Source organism: Callionymus lyra, chromosome 7 (assembly GCF_982586985.1).
Source record: "Callionymus lyra chromosome 7, fCalLyr1.hap1.1, whole genome shotgun sequence".
In the NCBI taxonomy this organism is placed as follows: domain Eukaryota; kingdom Metazoa; phylum Chordata; class Actinopteri; order Syngnathiformes; family Callionymidae; genus Callionymus; species Callionymus lyra.
The window spans coordinates 7,272,586-7,290,652 of record NC_141824.1 but is presented as its reverse complement, the minus strand read 5'-3'; the positions used below and the strand labels follow the sequence as shown (position 1 = coordinate 7,290,652).

Sequence of the window (18,067 nt, the reverse complement as noted above, 5' to 3'; positions counted from 1 at the left end):
CGCTCAAGAGAAGCAAACAAATCGATTTGGTTTCGATAGTCATTTTTCAAGAGCAGCTGGAAGGATAAAGTCTCAAAGCAACTTTTTTTAATTCATCATTTCTTTAGTTTTCTTTTTAATTTTTGTGTGATTTATCCCGATGTAAACTTTGGATTTCTAACTAAATGCATCTTCTGTTACCAAAAGATTTCAATTTCATTATTTTAAGATTGTATTTTTGTTTTCGATTAAACATATATATATGTATTCTTGTTTAGATTATTGTAACAGTTTATGTTTGTGTCTAAACAAGAAGGATCTGTTTCGCCTGCAGTTCATACAAAACTCAGTGAGAATTCTGAGCTGCTCTAGTAGAAGAACTCACATTTCTCTGATCCTTAATACTCTATCTCTTTTCTTTGTCTCGGTGTATTCTTGACCTTTTAAAGTATATATTTTATTGAGTATTGTTTTGATTGTTTAAGCGCTTTGTGACCCTGGTCTGGAAAAGCGTTCTATAAATATAAATTTCTTACTTATATACAAGAAACAACTTAAGACTCACACGGATGGAATTCATGTGTTATTCAGTTTGTGGCAGATTTAGTCTAAATCTTTAAAAGACAAAAACAAACACATCATTTACAGTTTTAATCAAATCATGTTTTTTATTTTCATTTCATCCCAACATGAGTCAAATATACTGGCACCCTGTTGGTTTTCAAATATAAAGATAACGAATAAATGTTGGCGAAAGACAGAAAAGGAAATTCAAGACGAGTAAATGGAAAGAAAACTCTTCAAGAGAAAGGAGAGAAGATGTAATCAAGTCTTTCATTTGACTTCAGGTTTGCGACTCCGCTTGGGTTTGTCGTACGTGTCGGTGCGCTTGACCAGTTTCTGAGGGAGAAAAGTTCCGAAAATTATTTGATTAAAAAAACTTTAAAAAAAAACTGTTCACGAGTCAACGTACCTGGTAATGACCTTCGGAGCTCGACCCGGGCGTCGCAGCTCCGCCTGCTCCTGTGGAGGTGAATTAAAACTTTAAACATCGTAAAAATACTTAATTTTATTATTTTATTATTTTATTATTTTTTAGTCATTTAAAGTGAGCTTTGGAAGAAAGGAAGACAGGAAGACAGCAAAGGGAAGAAATAAAGAAAGAGAGAGACAGAGAGAAAGAAATACACTAAGAAAGAATGAAAGAAACACAAAATTGGGAAAGACAGGGAAGAAAAAAGGCGGAGAGAAAAACTGAAAAAAAGAAGAACAACAACAAAGAAGGAGGAAGTGAGTTGAGAGAATTATGGTTAATACGTTTGTAAAAAGTGTGATGTAGGCGTGAAAGAGAGAGAATGAATGAATGGAGGGTAAGAAAACAAACTGTAATAAAGAAGGAAAGAAGGAAAGAAAGAAAGAAAGAAAGAAAGAAAGAAAGAAAGAAAGAAAGAAAGAAAGAAAGAAAGAAAGAAAGAAAGAAAGAAAGAAAGAAAGAAAGAAAGAAAGAAAGATAGAAAGAAAGAAAGAAAGAAAGAAGGAAGGAGAATGAATGAATGGAGGGTAAGAAAACAAACTGTAATAAAGATAGTAAAGAAGGAAAGAAGGAAAGAAAGAAAGAAAGAAAGAAAGAAAGAAAGAAAGAAAGAAAGAAAGAAAGAAAGAAAGAAAGAAAGAAAGAAAGAAAGAAAGAAAGAAAGAAAGAAAGAAAGAAAGAAAGAAAGAAAGAAAGAAGGAAAGAAGGAAGGAAGGAGAATGAATGAATGGAGGGTAAGAAAACAAACTGTAATAAAGATAGTAAAGAAGGAAAGAAAGAAAGAAAGAAAGAAGTAACACCAGAGGACGTTACTTATTGGGGCTTTAAAGGAAGTGAAAACAACGAACCCTTGGACGCCACCAGATAAACAGAGAATCCGATCATGATCGTAGCAACAAGGTTTCCAACGAGCAGACCTGAGATGGAGGCGACGTCTAGTTCCACACAGTTGTCACAGGCTGGACACACACACACACACACACACACACACACACACAAACACACACACAAACGCACACACGCACAAACATGCACAAACACGCACAACCATGCACACAAACACACACAAACGCACACACACCCACATATACAAGGACGCACATACACACACACACACACAAACACCCACACACGCACAGGCAAACATGCGCACGCACCCACACAAACACACGCACAAGCACACACACACACACGTACACAAACACACACACACGCATACAAACGCACACATACATACACACACAAACACGCGCACACCCACACAAGCACGCACCCACCCACACACATAAGCACAAACGCACACACACGCATACAAAAGCAAACACACATACACACACAAACAAGCACACACCCACACAAATACGCATACAAGCGCACACACACATACACACACAAACACGCGCACACCCACACAAATACACATACAAGCGCACACACACATACACACACAAACACGCATACAAGCGCAGACACACACATAAACACAAGCACACACACAAACAAACACACACGGGACGTAAAGACAAAAGTGTACATTAGTTATAAATCTTAAAAAGACACAACATGATAGAAACATAAACTCTATTGAAGGAACAAAACAAACAAACTTACTCCTGAACTTGACAAAGATCTTTGTGTTATCCCCTCTCTTGTCGTTCTGAGCACATTTGTATTCTTGACTGTTCTCGTCCTTGAACTCCAGCAGGCCTTTAACTACTTCTTTGTCACCATTCATCAACGTCCTGTTGCCGTCGCACACGATCTTGTAGCCTCCAGGTACGACCGTCACCTTCACGTCGAACGACTCGGAGGCCTTCACACCTGGGTCAGCGAGGTGGGTCACTTCATGTCGTTAATCGTCCGACGTCTGGTTCGAGACGCAAAACTCACCGCCGAGGCTCCAGAGCAGCAGCAGGAAGACGTGAAGAAGACGCTTCATCTCCTCCGAGGGCTGCCGACGACTGGCGCCGACAGGAAGTGAACCTGCGAGCCACTTCCTGTCACTTCACTCGCGGCGCACAGGAAGTAGAACGAAGAAGACACGTGAGCGTCACTCTTCGCGACAGATGGTGTCAGGAGGAGGATGGACGCGAGAACGCCGACGCTGAAATTGATGGTTTGCTTTTGTGTCAAAATCCCTCGTAAAAAGTTCGTAAAAATCCAAAAGTCAAATAAAAACCACAAAGTGTCGACCAAATCCTAAAAACTGATTCATTTATTTTTTGTCATCAGGTTGTCTTAAAAAAGATGTAATTTAAGAAGTAGGAGTTAATATATGGTCAGGGTAAATTATACACAATATTTTTTACCAAAATGAAAAGTTTTTCTTGAAGATTTATCACTCAACTTGCAATTTGCTGACTCAGGAGAAAAAATACACACATATTAGGTATGTATTTGGTGTTTTGTCAAGAATCATGCAATATGATACGATATATCTTGATTTTGTTGGATTACTACTGGAAGGGCTTTGCTGTTAGTGGGATCAGTAGGTGTTTAAATAAAGACAGATCCCTCTAGTGGTTGAATAGCGCTATTAAAAGTATTACTTACCATAGCATAAGCATCTGGTGATCATCATAATACAGGTGCAACAATACGATATATAGCGATAGTGTAGTAACAAGGATATATGTGTAGTATTGTCCAGTACTTGACTCTGGTGTTGTGATAGTGTAGTAACAAGTATATATGTGTAGTATTGTCCAGTACTTGACTCTGGTGTTGTGATAGTGTAGTAACAAGTATATATGTGTAGTATTGTCCAGTACTTGACTCTGGTGTTGTGATAGTGTAGTAACAAGTATATATGTGTAGTATTGTCCAGTACTTGACTCTGGTGTTGTGATAGTGTAGTAACAAGTATATATGTGTAGTATTGTCCAGTACTTGACTCTGGTGTTGTGATAGTGTAGTAACAAGTATATATGTGTAGTATTGTCCAGTACTTGACTCTGGTGTTGTGATAGTGTAGTAACAAGTATATATGTGTAGTATTGTCCAGTACTTGACTCTGGTGTTGTGATAGTGTAGTAAAAAGTATATATGTGTAGTATTTTTCAGGTGTTTGTATTTGTGTCAGACTCACATATAGCATGTGATGAGAAGAAATAAGCAGGATGCTCCCAGAATGCATCACTTTTTCCGGTGTGAAACATAAAGAATACCGCATAACCTCGTGACCCACAAGCACACACACCTGCACACACACACACGCACACGCCCTGACAACGAGCTCTCTTTTGCTGGCGCCCTCTGGTGTAGAACTGGAGAATAACAGGTGAAGAGATGAAATTCAACAACACGTTTAATTACACATTCTTTTATACACATTATACATGTTTTTTACATTATTTTGTGCAAGATATTTCATGAGAATACATTCAATCCATTTGATGAGTTATACATGAAGTAGATTTGACGTCAGGCCTGGAAGGACCGGATGCAAAAAAATATAACATTTGTAACGACTGATGCAAAATCAAACTTGTTAAAGTTTTTGTTGCTTCCGTTCAGAGCGACCGAGGCGTCGTTGTGCATGCAGACGGGGTCTGGGGTTCAGAGCCAGATCTCCTCGCTGCTGGTGCTGCTCACCTTGTAGATGTAGCCCACCATGGGGTATCTGGCGAAACCTGCAGACCAGAGAGAAGAAGAAGAAGAAGAAGAGAAGAAGAAGTGAAACGACGGGAGGGAAGACGAGTGCGTGACTCACAGCTCGTGGCTCACGAGTCCAGCATGAACGTTGAAGGTGTCCAGAGGATTCTCCTGACCTCTGGCAGCGTAGGCTAACGACAGATCCTCGTCCTCCTCCTCCTTCTTCCTCTTCTTCTTCTCTCCGACCACGTTGTGCTGAGCAGCTTCTCGAGCTGAAAATCAAAAACACATTTCAGAGTTCAACGAGTGACAGATTTTTAAGCTGTTTGTTTTAGCTTTTGACCGATGAGTGTGACGTGGGAAAGGAGACGATACAATTTGACTGATAACTACTGGAAGGGCTTTGCTCTTATGGGATTAAGTAGGTGTTTGAATGGAGATAGAATCCCTTAGTGGTTCTATAGTGTTACTGCAGCGGAGCTACAAGACGGCTACAAGTCTCGACAACACGTTTAGCAAAAAATTGTAAACCGTCGCATTAGCATTAGCATCTGGCGACACTATACGTATCAGGATACAGGGTCAACGATACGATATATAGTAACAAGGATATATGTGTAGTATTGTCGAGTACTTGACTCTGGTGTTGTGATAGTGTAGTAACAAGTACATATGTGAAGTATTGTCGAGTACTTGACTCTGGTGTTGTGATAGTGTAGTAACAAGTATATATGTGTAGTATTGTCCAGTACTTGACTCTGGTGTTGTGATAGTGTAGTAACAAGTATATATGTTTAGTATTGTCCAGTACTTGACTCTGGTGTTGTGATAGTGTAGTAACAAGTATATATGTTTAGTATTGTCCAGTACTTGACTCTGGTGTTGTGATAGTGTAGTAACAAGTATATATGTGTAGTATTGTCCAGTACTTGACTCTGGTGTTGTGATAGTGTAGTAACAAGTATATATGTTTAGTATTGTCCAGTACTTGACTCTGGTGTTGTGATAGTGTAGTAACAAGTATATATGTTTAGTATTGTCCAGTACTTGACTCTGGTGTTGTGATAGTGTAGTAACAAGTATATATGTGTAGTATTGTCCAGTACTTGACTCTGGTGTTGTGATAGTGTAGTAACAAGTATATATGTGTAGTATTGTCCAGTACTTGACTCTGGTGTTGTAGTATTTACAGACCACATGACTCTTGACGAAGTCATAACTGCATTCTTTTGTTTTCAAACCAAAACATGTTCAAACAGCAGCCTTAAAAGAAATGCTGGATTCCACTGTATCCTCTTGTCCTCAGTCAAGGCCGAGATTTCATTGTTTCTTTAGCTGCGCAGGACATGAAAGCTCCATATAGTGGAGTGGAAGTTTAATTTCAACAAAAAATTGAATGAATTATGTTGATGTTTGCAGGTTAATAATAAAATAAATTAAATAAAAAGTGTAACTTTGATTTCTGTTTTTTAAATGCTTTGTTTCTTTTCTTTTAATTGATTGGATTAACAGTTTTATATTTAGGAAGTTTTAACTCGTTTTTAATGAATAATTAAATTAAATTGCTTTTGTTTTAATCAATTAATCTTTTATTTTTTGCAAAATTCATTCATATTTTTGTTCAGTTAAATAATGGAGGTCAATCCAAGACAAATAAAAATAAACTGAGGTATTTAGAAAAACAAAAGCATCATCTTTGTCGTCTGTATTTGCAAAGTTTAACTCAATATAACTCGATAAACAAAGAACGTTCATTGAAGTATTTTGATGTACTCTGTGAGATTCCATAAAAATATTTTTTTTAAAAAGTAAATATTACGTGAACTTTTCCCTAATATCTGATTTTTTTCACTTAAATCTTTCAGCCTTGAAGATGAGAATAAACACCAAGAAGGTGTTTATTATCATCTTCTTGTTATCGTTAACAATCAAAACGTCGATAAACTTCTGTTGAGATACATATGGACAGGTCCAGGTCTCACCTCTCCTCAAGGTGCCGAGGTCGTGGAGCTTCATGTTGGCCGGCAGAGACATGTTCTCTCGGGGGAGGCGAGTCTTCTCTCTCCTCAGGTTGGTAGAGTCACTGGTGAGATCAGATCAAACATCTTGTTTCTAACGTGGAGCGACATCAAGTATTCATGAGAGAATCACTTTCATCCGCTCACTAGTGTTGCCGTGGCGATGATGATGATCATCATCATGTGAGCGGCTTGTTCGATCAGCTAAGGTAAGGTAAGGTAAAACTTTATTGATCCCTTGAGTTAAATATTTGGTAAATGGTTATAAAAGCACATTAATGTGACCCTGGTCTGGAAAATCTCTCTACAAATATAAATTACTTACATTAATGTTTTTATATTTTTTGGTAATTAATGCAGTTCTCATTTTCACCATCGTGTGTCGCTAAAACACCATAAAAGACTTCCTCGGTTATATTATAATTATTTTTCTACGGAAGAGGATTAAGACAAAAAAAAACATAATTAAGAATAAAGTAATAATTTGGATTTTTTCTATTTATTATGTGAAATCTTTATTTCTTATCTAATACAGAGATCATTTTTATATTTATTTTATTTATTTTTATAATATTTCTTGGGCTGCTTATGTCTGGCCTTGAAACAGAAACTTGAAAAAGAAATCGGCTGAAAAATAATAAAAGTATAAGTTGACGTAAAATAAAAAGAGCAGCTAAATGACAGAAAAACATCATGAAAAAGATTTGACTTTTTAATTTTTATTTATTTACGCATTACTTTGTGGTTTAACTTTAATACGTTTTTATATCCAACCTTTATATTTCTAATTCCAGTTTATACTTAAATTCTTATCCCATACGCATGAATCATTTTTTTAATACCTTTTTTACAAAAATGTTTATTTAAAATGAAGCGTTTAACACAATCGGACACAAAAATTATAATTGTATTTACAAATGTACTACTGTATGTGATTGTGTTATTTATAGACCCTCACGAGCTCCAAGTTCACATAGAAACTAAGGATTTTTATATTGTATTTATGTATATTATTCATTCTAAATATGACTTTAGTGTTTCCACTCCCTCGTTTCTATGAGTATCTATTGTCCTTCAAAAAGATTTAAGAGAATAAAGAATATATTGTTGCTTGAATATCAGATTGTAAAGTTAAAAGATACAAAAAATACAATAAAATATGTTAAAAAAAAGGAATGTATTTATGCATATTTGGCTCCATTTTATTCATTTATTTTGTACTTTTTGTTCCATTTCTGGCACTTCACTGTGTACAAGTGTGGCTCCTTGAAAAGTACTGAACTCATGTCAATGAAATCATCACTGAAATGATGTCTATGAGACTAAAGTGACAACATGTGTTTTTGGTCATTTGAAAAACAAGTTTTTGTGCCTTGATAGTCGAGATCTTCAGAGTTTAAAACGTGTTTAAGTCAATGTCAGGAACCAGATAATTGCCGAGTCGACACTATTGTATGTTTCTGTGAGATGAGCTTCTCCTGTTTTACTTCCAGACACTTGATTCAACATCTTCTCACCTTTTCCTGGTCATCAGAATCTCCACTGGTTCATCTAAGACACAAAAACAATGTCACTCTTAAAAGTATGACATTTAGAAGCTGCACAGATTTGATAGTTTATCAGAGAAATCGGAATATTTAAGGGTTGAATTTCAACATTTCAAATGTTAAAAACCTTATTATTTCTTTATTTCTAAGAATTTAATTATTTTTTGAATAATTAAAAAAAAAGGAAAACTGTATAGATTCATTTTGAATTCGTTTTTCAGTTGTTTTTTTTGTATCACTGAACTAAAAAAATATATATATATTATTTTATACATAATTCAGTTTATGTTCAGTTAAATAAGGAACTTCAATCAAGCATCTACAGTTTCTTATTAATATTTATTGTGGGGTTTTAAGAAACAACAGCATCAGCAAAATTGTTTAATAGAAGTAAATAATAATAAATAAATAATAATGGAGGCTACGCTGTAGGTCCGTGGGATACTTTTGACAAAAGAAATAAAATGGGAATATTAAGTTTTATTATATCTTATTATATTAATAAATTATATGTCCCTTTTAAAATATAAACATGAACCATTATTAACCGTTGACAAAAAAGTAGAATAAAGTTCAACATCCATGACCTTAAGGTCACAGAGGTCAGAGCAAGATGGTGTTTATTCTCATGTAATGAAGGTTTCATTTATTATTAATTATTAAAAGAAATATATATATACATATAATAACAGTTATACAGAGATAATAAGCATTACAATTATATTTATTAAAATAACAAGACATTTGTACGATTTATTTTCTTCATATTTATGTGTCGACAATAATTTCTATACTAAAATATTAAATCAGTTGTTTAGTTTTTTGTAAATAATTCAATAACAAAAAAATAGCAGTTTATTTTATATTGAATCTCAAAGGAAATACAAATGTTTGACCTTTCAATGAAGAAATGAAATTGAAAACCATTTTAATAAAACAAGTTTCTACATTTCAAATGTGAAATCCTTCACTATTGTGACGACACTGACACACTTACACACACTTACACACACACACACACTTCCACACACACACACACTTCCACACACACACATACACTTCCACACACACACACTTCCACACACACATACACTTCCACACACACATACACTTCCACACACACATACACTTCCACACACATACACTTCTACACAAACATACACTTCCACACACACATACTCACACACATACTCTTCCACACACACACACACTTCCACACACACATACACTTCCACACACACATACACTTCCACACACACAAACACACTTCAACACACACACACACTTCCACACACACATACACTTCCACACACACACACACTTCCACACACACATACACTTCCACACACACACACACTTCCACACACACACACACTTCCACACACACATACACTTCCACACACACACATACTTCCACACCACACACATACACTTCCACACACACATACACTTCCACACACACACACACTTCCACACACACATACACTTCCACACACACTTCCACACACACACACACTTCTACACACACACACACTTCCACACACACACACTTCCACACACACACACACTTCCACACACACATACACTTCCACACACACATACACTTCCACACACACATACACTTCCACACACACACACACTTCCACACACACACACACCTCCACACACTTCCACACACACACTTCCACACACACACACACTTCCACACACACACACACACCTCCACACACTTCCACACACACACACACACTTCCACACACACACTTCCACACACACACACACACCTCCACACACTTCCACACACACACTTCCACACACACACACACGACACTCACCGAACGTCTTGCTCTTGTTCTTCTGCATCAGACACAGAACGATCAGGCTGAGGATGAGGACGACGACGAAGGCCATCGCGCCTCCCGTCACGATCCCCAGCATCGGAACCTCCACCCGCGACTGAAGGAACTCTGAGGACCACAAGTCAGACCTTCAGATGTTTGGCTGACACGATGTAAGTGAGTGAGTTAATAAGTAAAGTTTATTTGTAAAGATCTTTCCAGACGAGGGTCACAAAGATCTTTAACGATCAAAAACAATACACAGTTAAACATACATACTTTAAAAGATCAAGACAACATAAGACAAACACAGGAGTCTCAGAAAATCAGGGAAAAACCTGCAGAAATAAAAAGGTTCTAAAGTTGACATTTGTTGTTGTTTAATGTTTTGACAGAACTTTATTTACACCTGCTGATTGACACAAAACAACAATATTCAGATGAGTCTCAAATATAACAGGAGGTAAATCAATAAACTGCATCTGTTCAAAATGATTGATTACTTCATGAAGACACTTTTCTAATCTAAAATACTTGGGATTTTCCGCTATTTTTATGTGAGATTAAAAACACGATTAATTCGATTAATCGTCTGCTGATGAGGGTGACATTATACGATAGCTCATAATATTCTGACCTTATTCCAATAAAATGAAAAAAATGACCAAATAAAAACAGAGTAAAAACATATCACTGAACTAATAATGAGTTTAAGTCTATAGTGAGAAAATATTTAAGTGAGATTAAAAACACGATTAATTCGATTAATCGTCTGCTGATGAGGGTGACATTATACGATAGCTCATAATATTCTGACCTCATTCCAATAAAATGGAAAACATGACAAAATAAAAACAGAGTAAAAACGCATCACTGAACTAATAATCAGTTTGAGTCTATGGTGAGAAAATATTTAAGTGAGATTAAAAAGACGATTAATTTGATTAATCGTCCGCGGATGAGGGCGACATTATACGATAGCTTATAGTATTCTAAACTCATTCCAATAAAATGGAAAACATGACAAAATAAAAACAGGGTAAAAACAAAACATATCACTGAACTAATAATGAGTTTAAGTCTATGGTGAGAAAATATTTACGTGAGATTAAAAACACGATTAATTCGATTAATCGCCTGCTGATGAGCGTGACATTATACGATAGCTCATAATATTCTGACCTTATTCCAATAAAATGGAAAACATGACAAAATAAAACAGAGTAAAAACGCGTCACTGAACTAATAATTAGTTTGAGTCTATGGTGAGAAAATGTTTACGTGAGATTAAAAACACGATTAATTTGATTAATCGTCTGCTGATGAGAGTGACATTATACAATAACTCATAATATTCTGACCTTATTCCAATAAAATGGAATACATGACAAAATAAAAACAGAGTAAAAACGCGTCACTGAACTAATAATTAGTTTGAGTCTTTGGTGAGAAAATGTTTACGTGAGATTAAAAACACGATTAATTCGATTAATCGTCTGCTGATGAGAGTGACATTATACAATAACTCATAAAAAAACTGCCCTTATTCCAATAAAATGGAAAACATGACAAAATAAAAACAGAGTAAAAACGCGACACCGAACTAATAATCAGTTTGAGTCTATGGTGAGAAAATATTTACGTGAGATTAAAAGTGCGATTAATTCGATTAATTAATCATAGATTATTATTTATGAATCTCTCTATAAATCCACCTTTTAATCTCTTGATAGCACTAAACAGTAGTTGGTATTTTATATATTATTTTACTTTCCTGAACCTAATTACCACCGAGGAGGTATATCTGTGATCTGCATGCAACTCTTCTTCGCCTACTGAGCGCTCTCACCTAAATTCAATCAAATGCCGGAAACAGTTTTGAAATTATACGCAACAATATTTGTTCTGGTCCGGCTCACCCGCCAGCGTCAGGTTGCTCTGCACGGCTCCCACGCTGTTGCTGGCGTTGAGCGAGACGTTCCCTGATAGGCTACTGAGCGCCACCCTCAGCGTGTGATTGGTCGTCCGGGGATAGCTGCGCGAGTCCACCACCAGGAAGTCGGAGGTGTTGGCCACCAGCCGACCCGACTGGTCCACGAAGGTGACGGTGGCCGGCGGGTTGGACCGGACCAAGGCGAAGAGGACCAGGGAGAGACCCGGGTCGGAGGTCTCGCCGTAGAGGGCGTTGACTCGGAGGATCTCTGGCTGGACTGGAAGAAGAAGGCGATGGGTTCATAGTAGTCTAAGAACTTATTCCATTAAATATCGCAATTTCATTTCATTGATATTCAACAGCACTGAATTGATTATTATCATGTTATATATTTTATTTAGTTTTTTGAGGATTATATTTCATTGTTGTTTTATAAGTTTATATTTTTCACTCAGACTTTATACAATTAAAAATATATATATTTTATTTATTTAACAATTAATATGAATATATTTACACATTTGTTTATTTTTGTGTTGCAATAACATTTCCGGCCGCTTGATGGAAGCAGTCATTATGTCCTCCACAGATAATGAAATCCCTCAAGATCCCGACATTGACTGAGCACAAGAGGATACAGTGTCAAAACTAGGAGTTTAAGAAAATATGGATACACTTAAATATCACAATTTTTTTCACAATACAATATCAACGACATGTATGTATATATGTGAGGACTGAGGACGAGAGGATACAGTGGCTCCAGCAGCTTTTAAAGCTGACGTTTGGACATATTTTGGTTTGAAAACAAACAAACGTAGTTACGACTTCGTCAAGAGTCATGTGGTCTGTAAATACTACAACACCAGAGGCAAGTACTGGACAATACTACACATATATTCTTGTTACTACACTATCACAACATTAGAGTCAAGTACTGGACACTACTACACGTATATACTTGTTACTACACTATCACTACACCAGAGTCAAGTACTGGACAATACTACACGTATATACTTGTTACTACACTATCACAACACCAGAGTCAAGTACTGGACAATACTACACATATATCCTTGTTACTACACTATCACAACACCAGAGTCAAGTACTGGACAATACTACACATATATACTTGTTACTACACTATCACAACACCAGAGTGAAGTACTGGACAATACTACACATATATACTGGTTACTACACTATCACAACACCAGAGTTAAGTACTGGACAATACTACACATATATATTTGTTAATACACTATCACAACACCAGAGTCAAGTACTGGACAATACAACACATATATACTTGTTACTACACTATCACAACACCAGAGTTAAGTACTGGACAATACTACACATATATTCTTGTTACTACACTATCACAACATTAGAGTCAAGTACTGGACACTACTACACATATATATACTTGTTACTACACTATCACTACACCAGAGTCAAGTACTGGACAATACTACACGTATATACTTGTTACTACACTATCACAACACCAGAGTCAAGTACTGGACAATACTACACATATATCCTTGTTACTACACTATCACAACACCAGAGTCAAGTACTGGACAATACTACACATATATACTTGTTACTACACTATCACAACACCAGAGTTAAGTACTGGACAATACTACACATATATACTGGTTACTACACTATCACAACACCAGAGTTAAGTACTGGACAATACAACACATATATATTTATTAATACACTATCACAACACCAGAGTCAAGTACTGGACAATACTACACATATATACTTGTTACTACACTATCACAACACCAGAGTTAAGTACTGGACAATACTACACATATATATTTGTTAATACACTATCACAACACCAGAGTCAAGTACTGGACAATACTACACATATATACTTGTTACTACACTATCACAACACCAGAGTCAAGTACTGGACAATACTACACATATATACTTGTTACTACACTATCACAACAACAGAGTCAAGTACTGGACAATACTACACATATATACTTGTTACTACACTATCACAACAACAGAGTTAAGTACTGGACAATACTACACATATATATTTGTTAATACACTATCACAACACCAGAGTCAAGTACTGGACAATACTACACATATATATACTTGTTACTACACTATCACAACACCAGAGTCAAGTACTGGACAATACTACACATATATATACTTGTTACTACACTATCACAACACCAGAGTCAAGTACTGGACAATACTACACATATATATACTTGTTACTACAGTACCAGGATATAATGGTCACTCACACTGGACGTTGAGCGTGACAGTGGCGTTGTAAGTCTCTCCGGACCGAGGGTTGGACGCGACACACACCAGCTCTCGGTCCCACTTCCGGGCCAGTAGAGAGAAGGTACTGTTGTGATGAGACCCTCGGTCCACGACCCACGAGTCCTCCCTCGACGCCTTCGTCACCAGTCGACCGGTGTTCGGAGCCGGGTCCCTCTGCTGCTCCCCGTTCAGGTACCAGCTCAGCAGGGGCGGAGCTCTGGGGTCCCAGCCGTCTGATTGACAGATGAAGGCGTGAGTCCTGTTCTCCTGCAGGGTCACCAGGGCCTGGTGCTGTCCGTCAATGGTGGGCTCCTGCTCTGTCGCTCCTGTGGAGACACTTTTAAATGATGCTCCACAGAGAACTACATGCTCTGGATGTTGAATTAAATACAATATAATAACTAAAAGCAGTAGTAAACAATAAAAAGGAAAAGGAAAAAAAAGTAAGAAAAAGACGAGGAAAAGGGAAGAAAAAGGAGAACGAAAAAATAGAAGAGAAAAATTAATTAAAAGAGAAAAAACAAAGAGAAAAAATTATGAAATATAATAATACAAATAATTGAAAGAGAGAAGAAAAGGAGAAAGAAGAAAAAGGAAAAAAGAGAATGAAAAATGAAAATAATACAATGAAATAAAATAGAAAGATGAATTAAAAGAGAAAAAACAAAGAGAAAAAAATAATGAAATATAATAATACAAATAATAAAAAGAGAGAAGAAAAGGAGAAAGAAGAAAAAGGAAAAAAGAGAATGAAAAATGAAAAAAATAAAATACAAGAGAAAGATCAATTAAAATAGAAAAAAAGAGAAAAAGAAAATAATCAAATGAGAAAAAAGAGAAAAACCAAAAAAATCAAATATAATAAACAAAATCATAAAAAAGAGAAGAAAAGGAGACAGAAGGAAAGGAAAAAAGAGAATGAAAAATCAAAATAATAAAATTAAATAAAATAGAAATAATAATGAAAAATAATAATAGAAATAATAAAAAGAGAGAACAAAATGTGAAAGAAGAAAAAGTAAAAAAAAAAAAAAAAGAATGAAAAAATAAAACAGAAGAGAAATATGGATTAAAATAGAAAAAAAAGAGAAAAAATAATAAAATATAATAATGAAATAAAGAGAATGAAAAATAAAAAAAATAGAAGAGGAAGATGAATTAATAGAGAAAAACAAAAAAGAGAAAAAGAAAATAATCAAAATGAGAAAGAAGAAAGAGGAAAAGATAAAAGCAAAACAAATGTAATGGGGTAAGAAAAAGGAAAATAATGAGTAAAAAAGAAAGAGTAAAGGGAAATACTAAAAAAGGGGGCGGGGCTACATTACCTGTCCAGGACAGGGTAAGTGTTTGTAGAAACACGACAACAGATCCTGAGATCCATCTCCTCACACCTGGACGCGCCATCGTTGTCCAGCACATCAGACAGAAGTCTACCTGCAGGAAGAGAAGATATTCGTATTGTCATTTTTTTTTAAATATTTTTTTTATTTATAAGATAATTGTCGCAGTCAATTAGTGGCCCCCGAGCCACACGATCCTTTCTAACCACTGACATGTGACACAAACGTCAACATTACTTTTATTGCTCCTGAAACTCAAAACATATAAAATATAAAAACATAAAAGTCCTGAATTAAGTCCATCTACACACTTTTACATATAGACCACAATGCTCCCTTCTGACTACTACAAAGACACGATTTCTTTAGGTGACATAAAAAAGCAGGTCTTTCAAAACTATTAATTTGTTTTCAATCCAAAATATGTCCAAACATCAGCTTTAAAAGCTGCTGGAGTCAGTGTATCCTCTCGTCCTCAGTCATCGTCGGGATTTATCTCTCCGATCGCTGAAGAGGACCTAGTGACTGCTGCCATCTAGTGGCCGGAAGTTTAATTTCAACATAAAAAATGAACAAAATAATAAGAATACTAAATAAATGGATTTTGTTTAATACAAACATTATTGAAATATAAACCTTAAACAACTATTGGTTAGGTTAGGTAGAACTTTAAGTAAAATAGAGTTTTAAAAGCCATACATGAAAATGAATATGTTTTTTTTTAATTTAAATACATTAAATGCTGTTGAATATTGAAAGAGAATCTTGAAAATAAATGTTTTCAAGTGTTATCTATTTCTCAAAACACTTAAATTCCTCGTTTTTATGAGAAAAAATGTCAGTAATAAAATTAATTCAATTATTAAGTAGGGTTTAAGTCAGAAATGGCTACAGATTTTTGCTCTAATAATTGATAATAAATTATATATTTATATTTAGATGAATTGAAAAAAATAGAAAATAATTTAGCAGCTAAAATGAGAAAAATAAAGAAGAATATTAAGTAGTGTTCATGTGAGAAGTGGTTAAAGATTGTAGTTATTATAATTAAGTTTGCAAAATGTAAATGGATTTTTTTTAAAAAGCTGATCTTCTACACTTGAGGTCACCAAGAGGAAACGACAACTCAACGCGTGACGACAACAAAGAGCAGCGAGATCCGGTGTCAGAGTTTTTAACATCCTTTCAACAAAAAAAGAAAAGAAAAAAGCCTCTGACTTTCATTTGTGTGTCTCTCTCTCTCTCTCTCTTGCAGGCAGAACGAACATTATTAATAGACTTCACATCTTAGAAGGGCCTCTTGCTTAAGACTCCACTGACAGTAATGTGATACAACACACACACACACACACACACACACACACACACACACACACACACACACACACACACACACACACACACACACACACACACACACACACACACACACACACACACACACACACACACACACACACACACACACACACACACACACACACACACACACACACAGTACCTGAGCAGTGGACTGTGCTGTGATGCAGCCTCCATGGCAGCAGAGAGGAGATGAAGATGATGATGATGATGATAGTGATGATGATGAAGATGGGACCAGCACAGAGATGGGAAACAGCCTCTTCTCCTGACTCAGAGACTCTCCCATCTGCGTCCACTCACACACGCATGTGTTCACTCTGCAGGGCACAGCAGCTCCGATGGCAGCATCCACTCGCTGGCAGGGATGGAGATCTGATGACGTAGGCAGTCACGCTGACTCCAGGTCTGAGGATGAGGATGGGGGGGTGGGATGCGAGGAGAGGTGGCTGAGAGGAGGAGGAGGAGGATTCTCTGGAGAAGAAATGTCAAGTGAAAGGGGGATTCACTGGAGTCATTGAATGCATCGCATCATCTCAGTGCAGACGTGTTTTACACAAAACCAGGAGATGTGACTTTTCTGAGCTCGATTATTCTGGTCTGAGGAGCCTCTGCAGTGTCGCTGCACAGACCAGAGCAGCTGCTCACAGAGCGAACACTCACTTTGAAATTAAAAATTAATTAATTTGTGAAGAATTATAGTGTAGAAATTGAAAAACGATGCTGTGATTACTTCACTGGCAATGAAAGTTTCTGATTGGATTTTTAAAATATATATGAGCAAATAGTTTTCCTTAAAGCTCCAAGTTATGACAGGAATGAATAAAAATAGTGTTAATTTAATGAATCAATTCGAATTTAGAATAGAATAGAAAACGTTTATTCATCCACAGGGAGGGGAAACACACTTTTACAACAGCAGCAGCAGGACAATGAAAAAAAAGTGCATGGAAAAAAAAGAAATAGTAAAAGAGATAATAAAATAAAATGATCTTAAAAATATACAAATTATTTACAGTATTAGAAAATTAGCACTATTAACAGAATAAAATAAAGTAAAATAAGAAATAAAATAAAATAAAATAAAAAATAAAATAAAAT

At 35.9% G+C, this 18,067-nt stretch overlaps 2 protein-coding genes across 2 annotated transcripts; both read right to left on the bottom strand.

The window, feature by feature from the left end:
* Positions 1-620: 620 nt before the first annotated feature.
* Positions 621-2,995, bottom strand: LOC148074976 (T-cell surface glycoprotein CD3 delta chain). The gene is made up of 5 exons (XM_087795774.1): positions 2,903-2,995; positions 2,624-2,833; positions 1,861-1,971; positions 953-1,002; positions 621-879 (listed from the first exon to the last, which is right to left on the bottom strand). The coding sequence occupies exons 1-5, from the start codon at positions 2,949-2,951 to the stop codon at positions 814-816; spliced, it is 486 nt and encodes a 161-aa protein (XP_087651900.1). The 5' UTR covers positions 2,952-2,995; the 3' UTR covers positions 621-813.
* Positions 2,996-4,417: 1,422 nt separating this feature from the next.
* On the bottom strand, positions 4,418-17,254 carry tmem25 (transmembrane protein 25). The gene is made up of 9 exons (XM_087795765.1): positions 17,109-17,254; positions 15,593-15,701; positions 14,246-14,593; positions 11,929-12,219; positions 10,007-10,138; positions 8,142-8,175; positions 6,589-6,689; positions 4,783-4,878; positions 4,418-4,644 (listed from the first exon to the last, which is right to left on the bottom strand). The coding sequence occupies exons 2-9, from the start codon at positions 15,684-15,686 to the stop codon at positions 4,571-4,573; spliced, it is 1,170 nt and encodes a 389-aa protein (XP_087651891.1). The 5' UTR covers positions 15,687-15,701; positions 17,109-17,254; the 3' UTR covers positions 4,418-4,570.
* Positions 17,255-18,067: the final 813 nt, after the last annotated feature.

Bases quoted from the DNA above. Each gene is read 5' to 3' on its own strand.
- LOC148074976 (XM_087795774.1), bottom strand. From the start codon at position 2,951: ATGAAGCGTCTTCTTCACGTCTTCCTGCTGCTGCTCTGGAGCCTCGGC. The intron at 1,003-1,860 runs GTTCGTTGTTTT...TCACCTCCACAG, and splicing joins TTATCTGGTGGCGTCCAAGG to GAGCAGGCGGAGCTGCGACG. The intron at 880-952 runs GTACGTTGACTC...TTTCTCCCTCAG, and splicing joins GCTCCGAAGGTCATTACCAG to AAACTGGTCAAGCGCACCGA.
- tmem25 (XM_087795765.1), bottom strand. From the start codon at position 15,686: ATGTGCTGGACAACGATGGCGCGTCCAGGTGTGAGGAGATGGATCTCA. The intron at 14,594-15,592 runs GTAATGTAGCCC...GTGTCTCCACAG, and splicing joins ACTTACCCTGTCCTGGACAG to GAGCGACAGAGCAGGAGCCC. The intron at 8,176-10,006 runs GTGAGTGTCGTG...TTTGTGTCTTAG, and splicing joins GAACAAGAGCAAGACGTTCG to ATGAACCAGTGGAGATTCTG.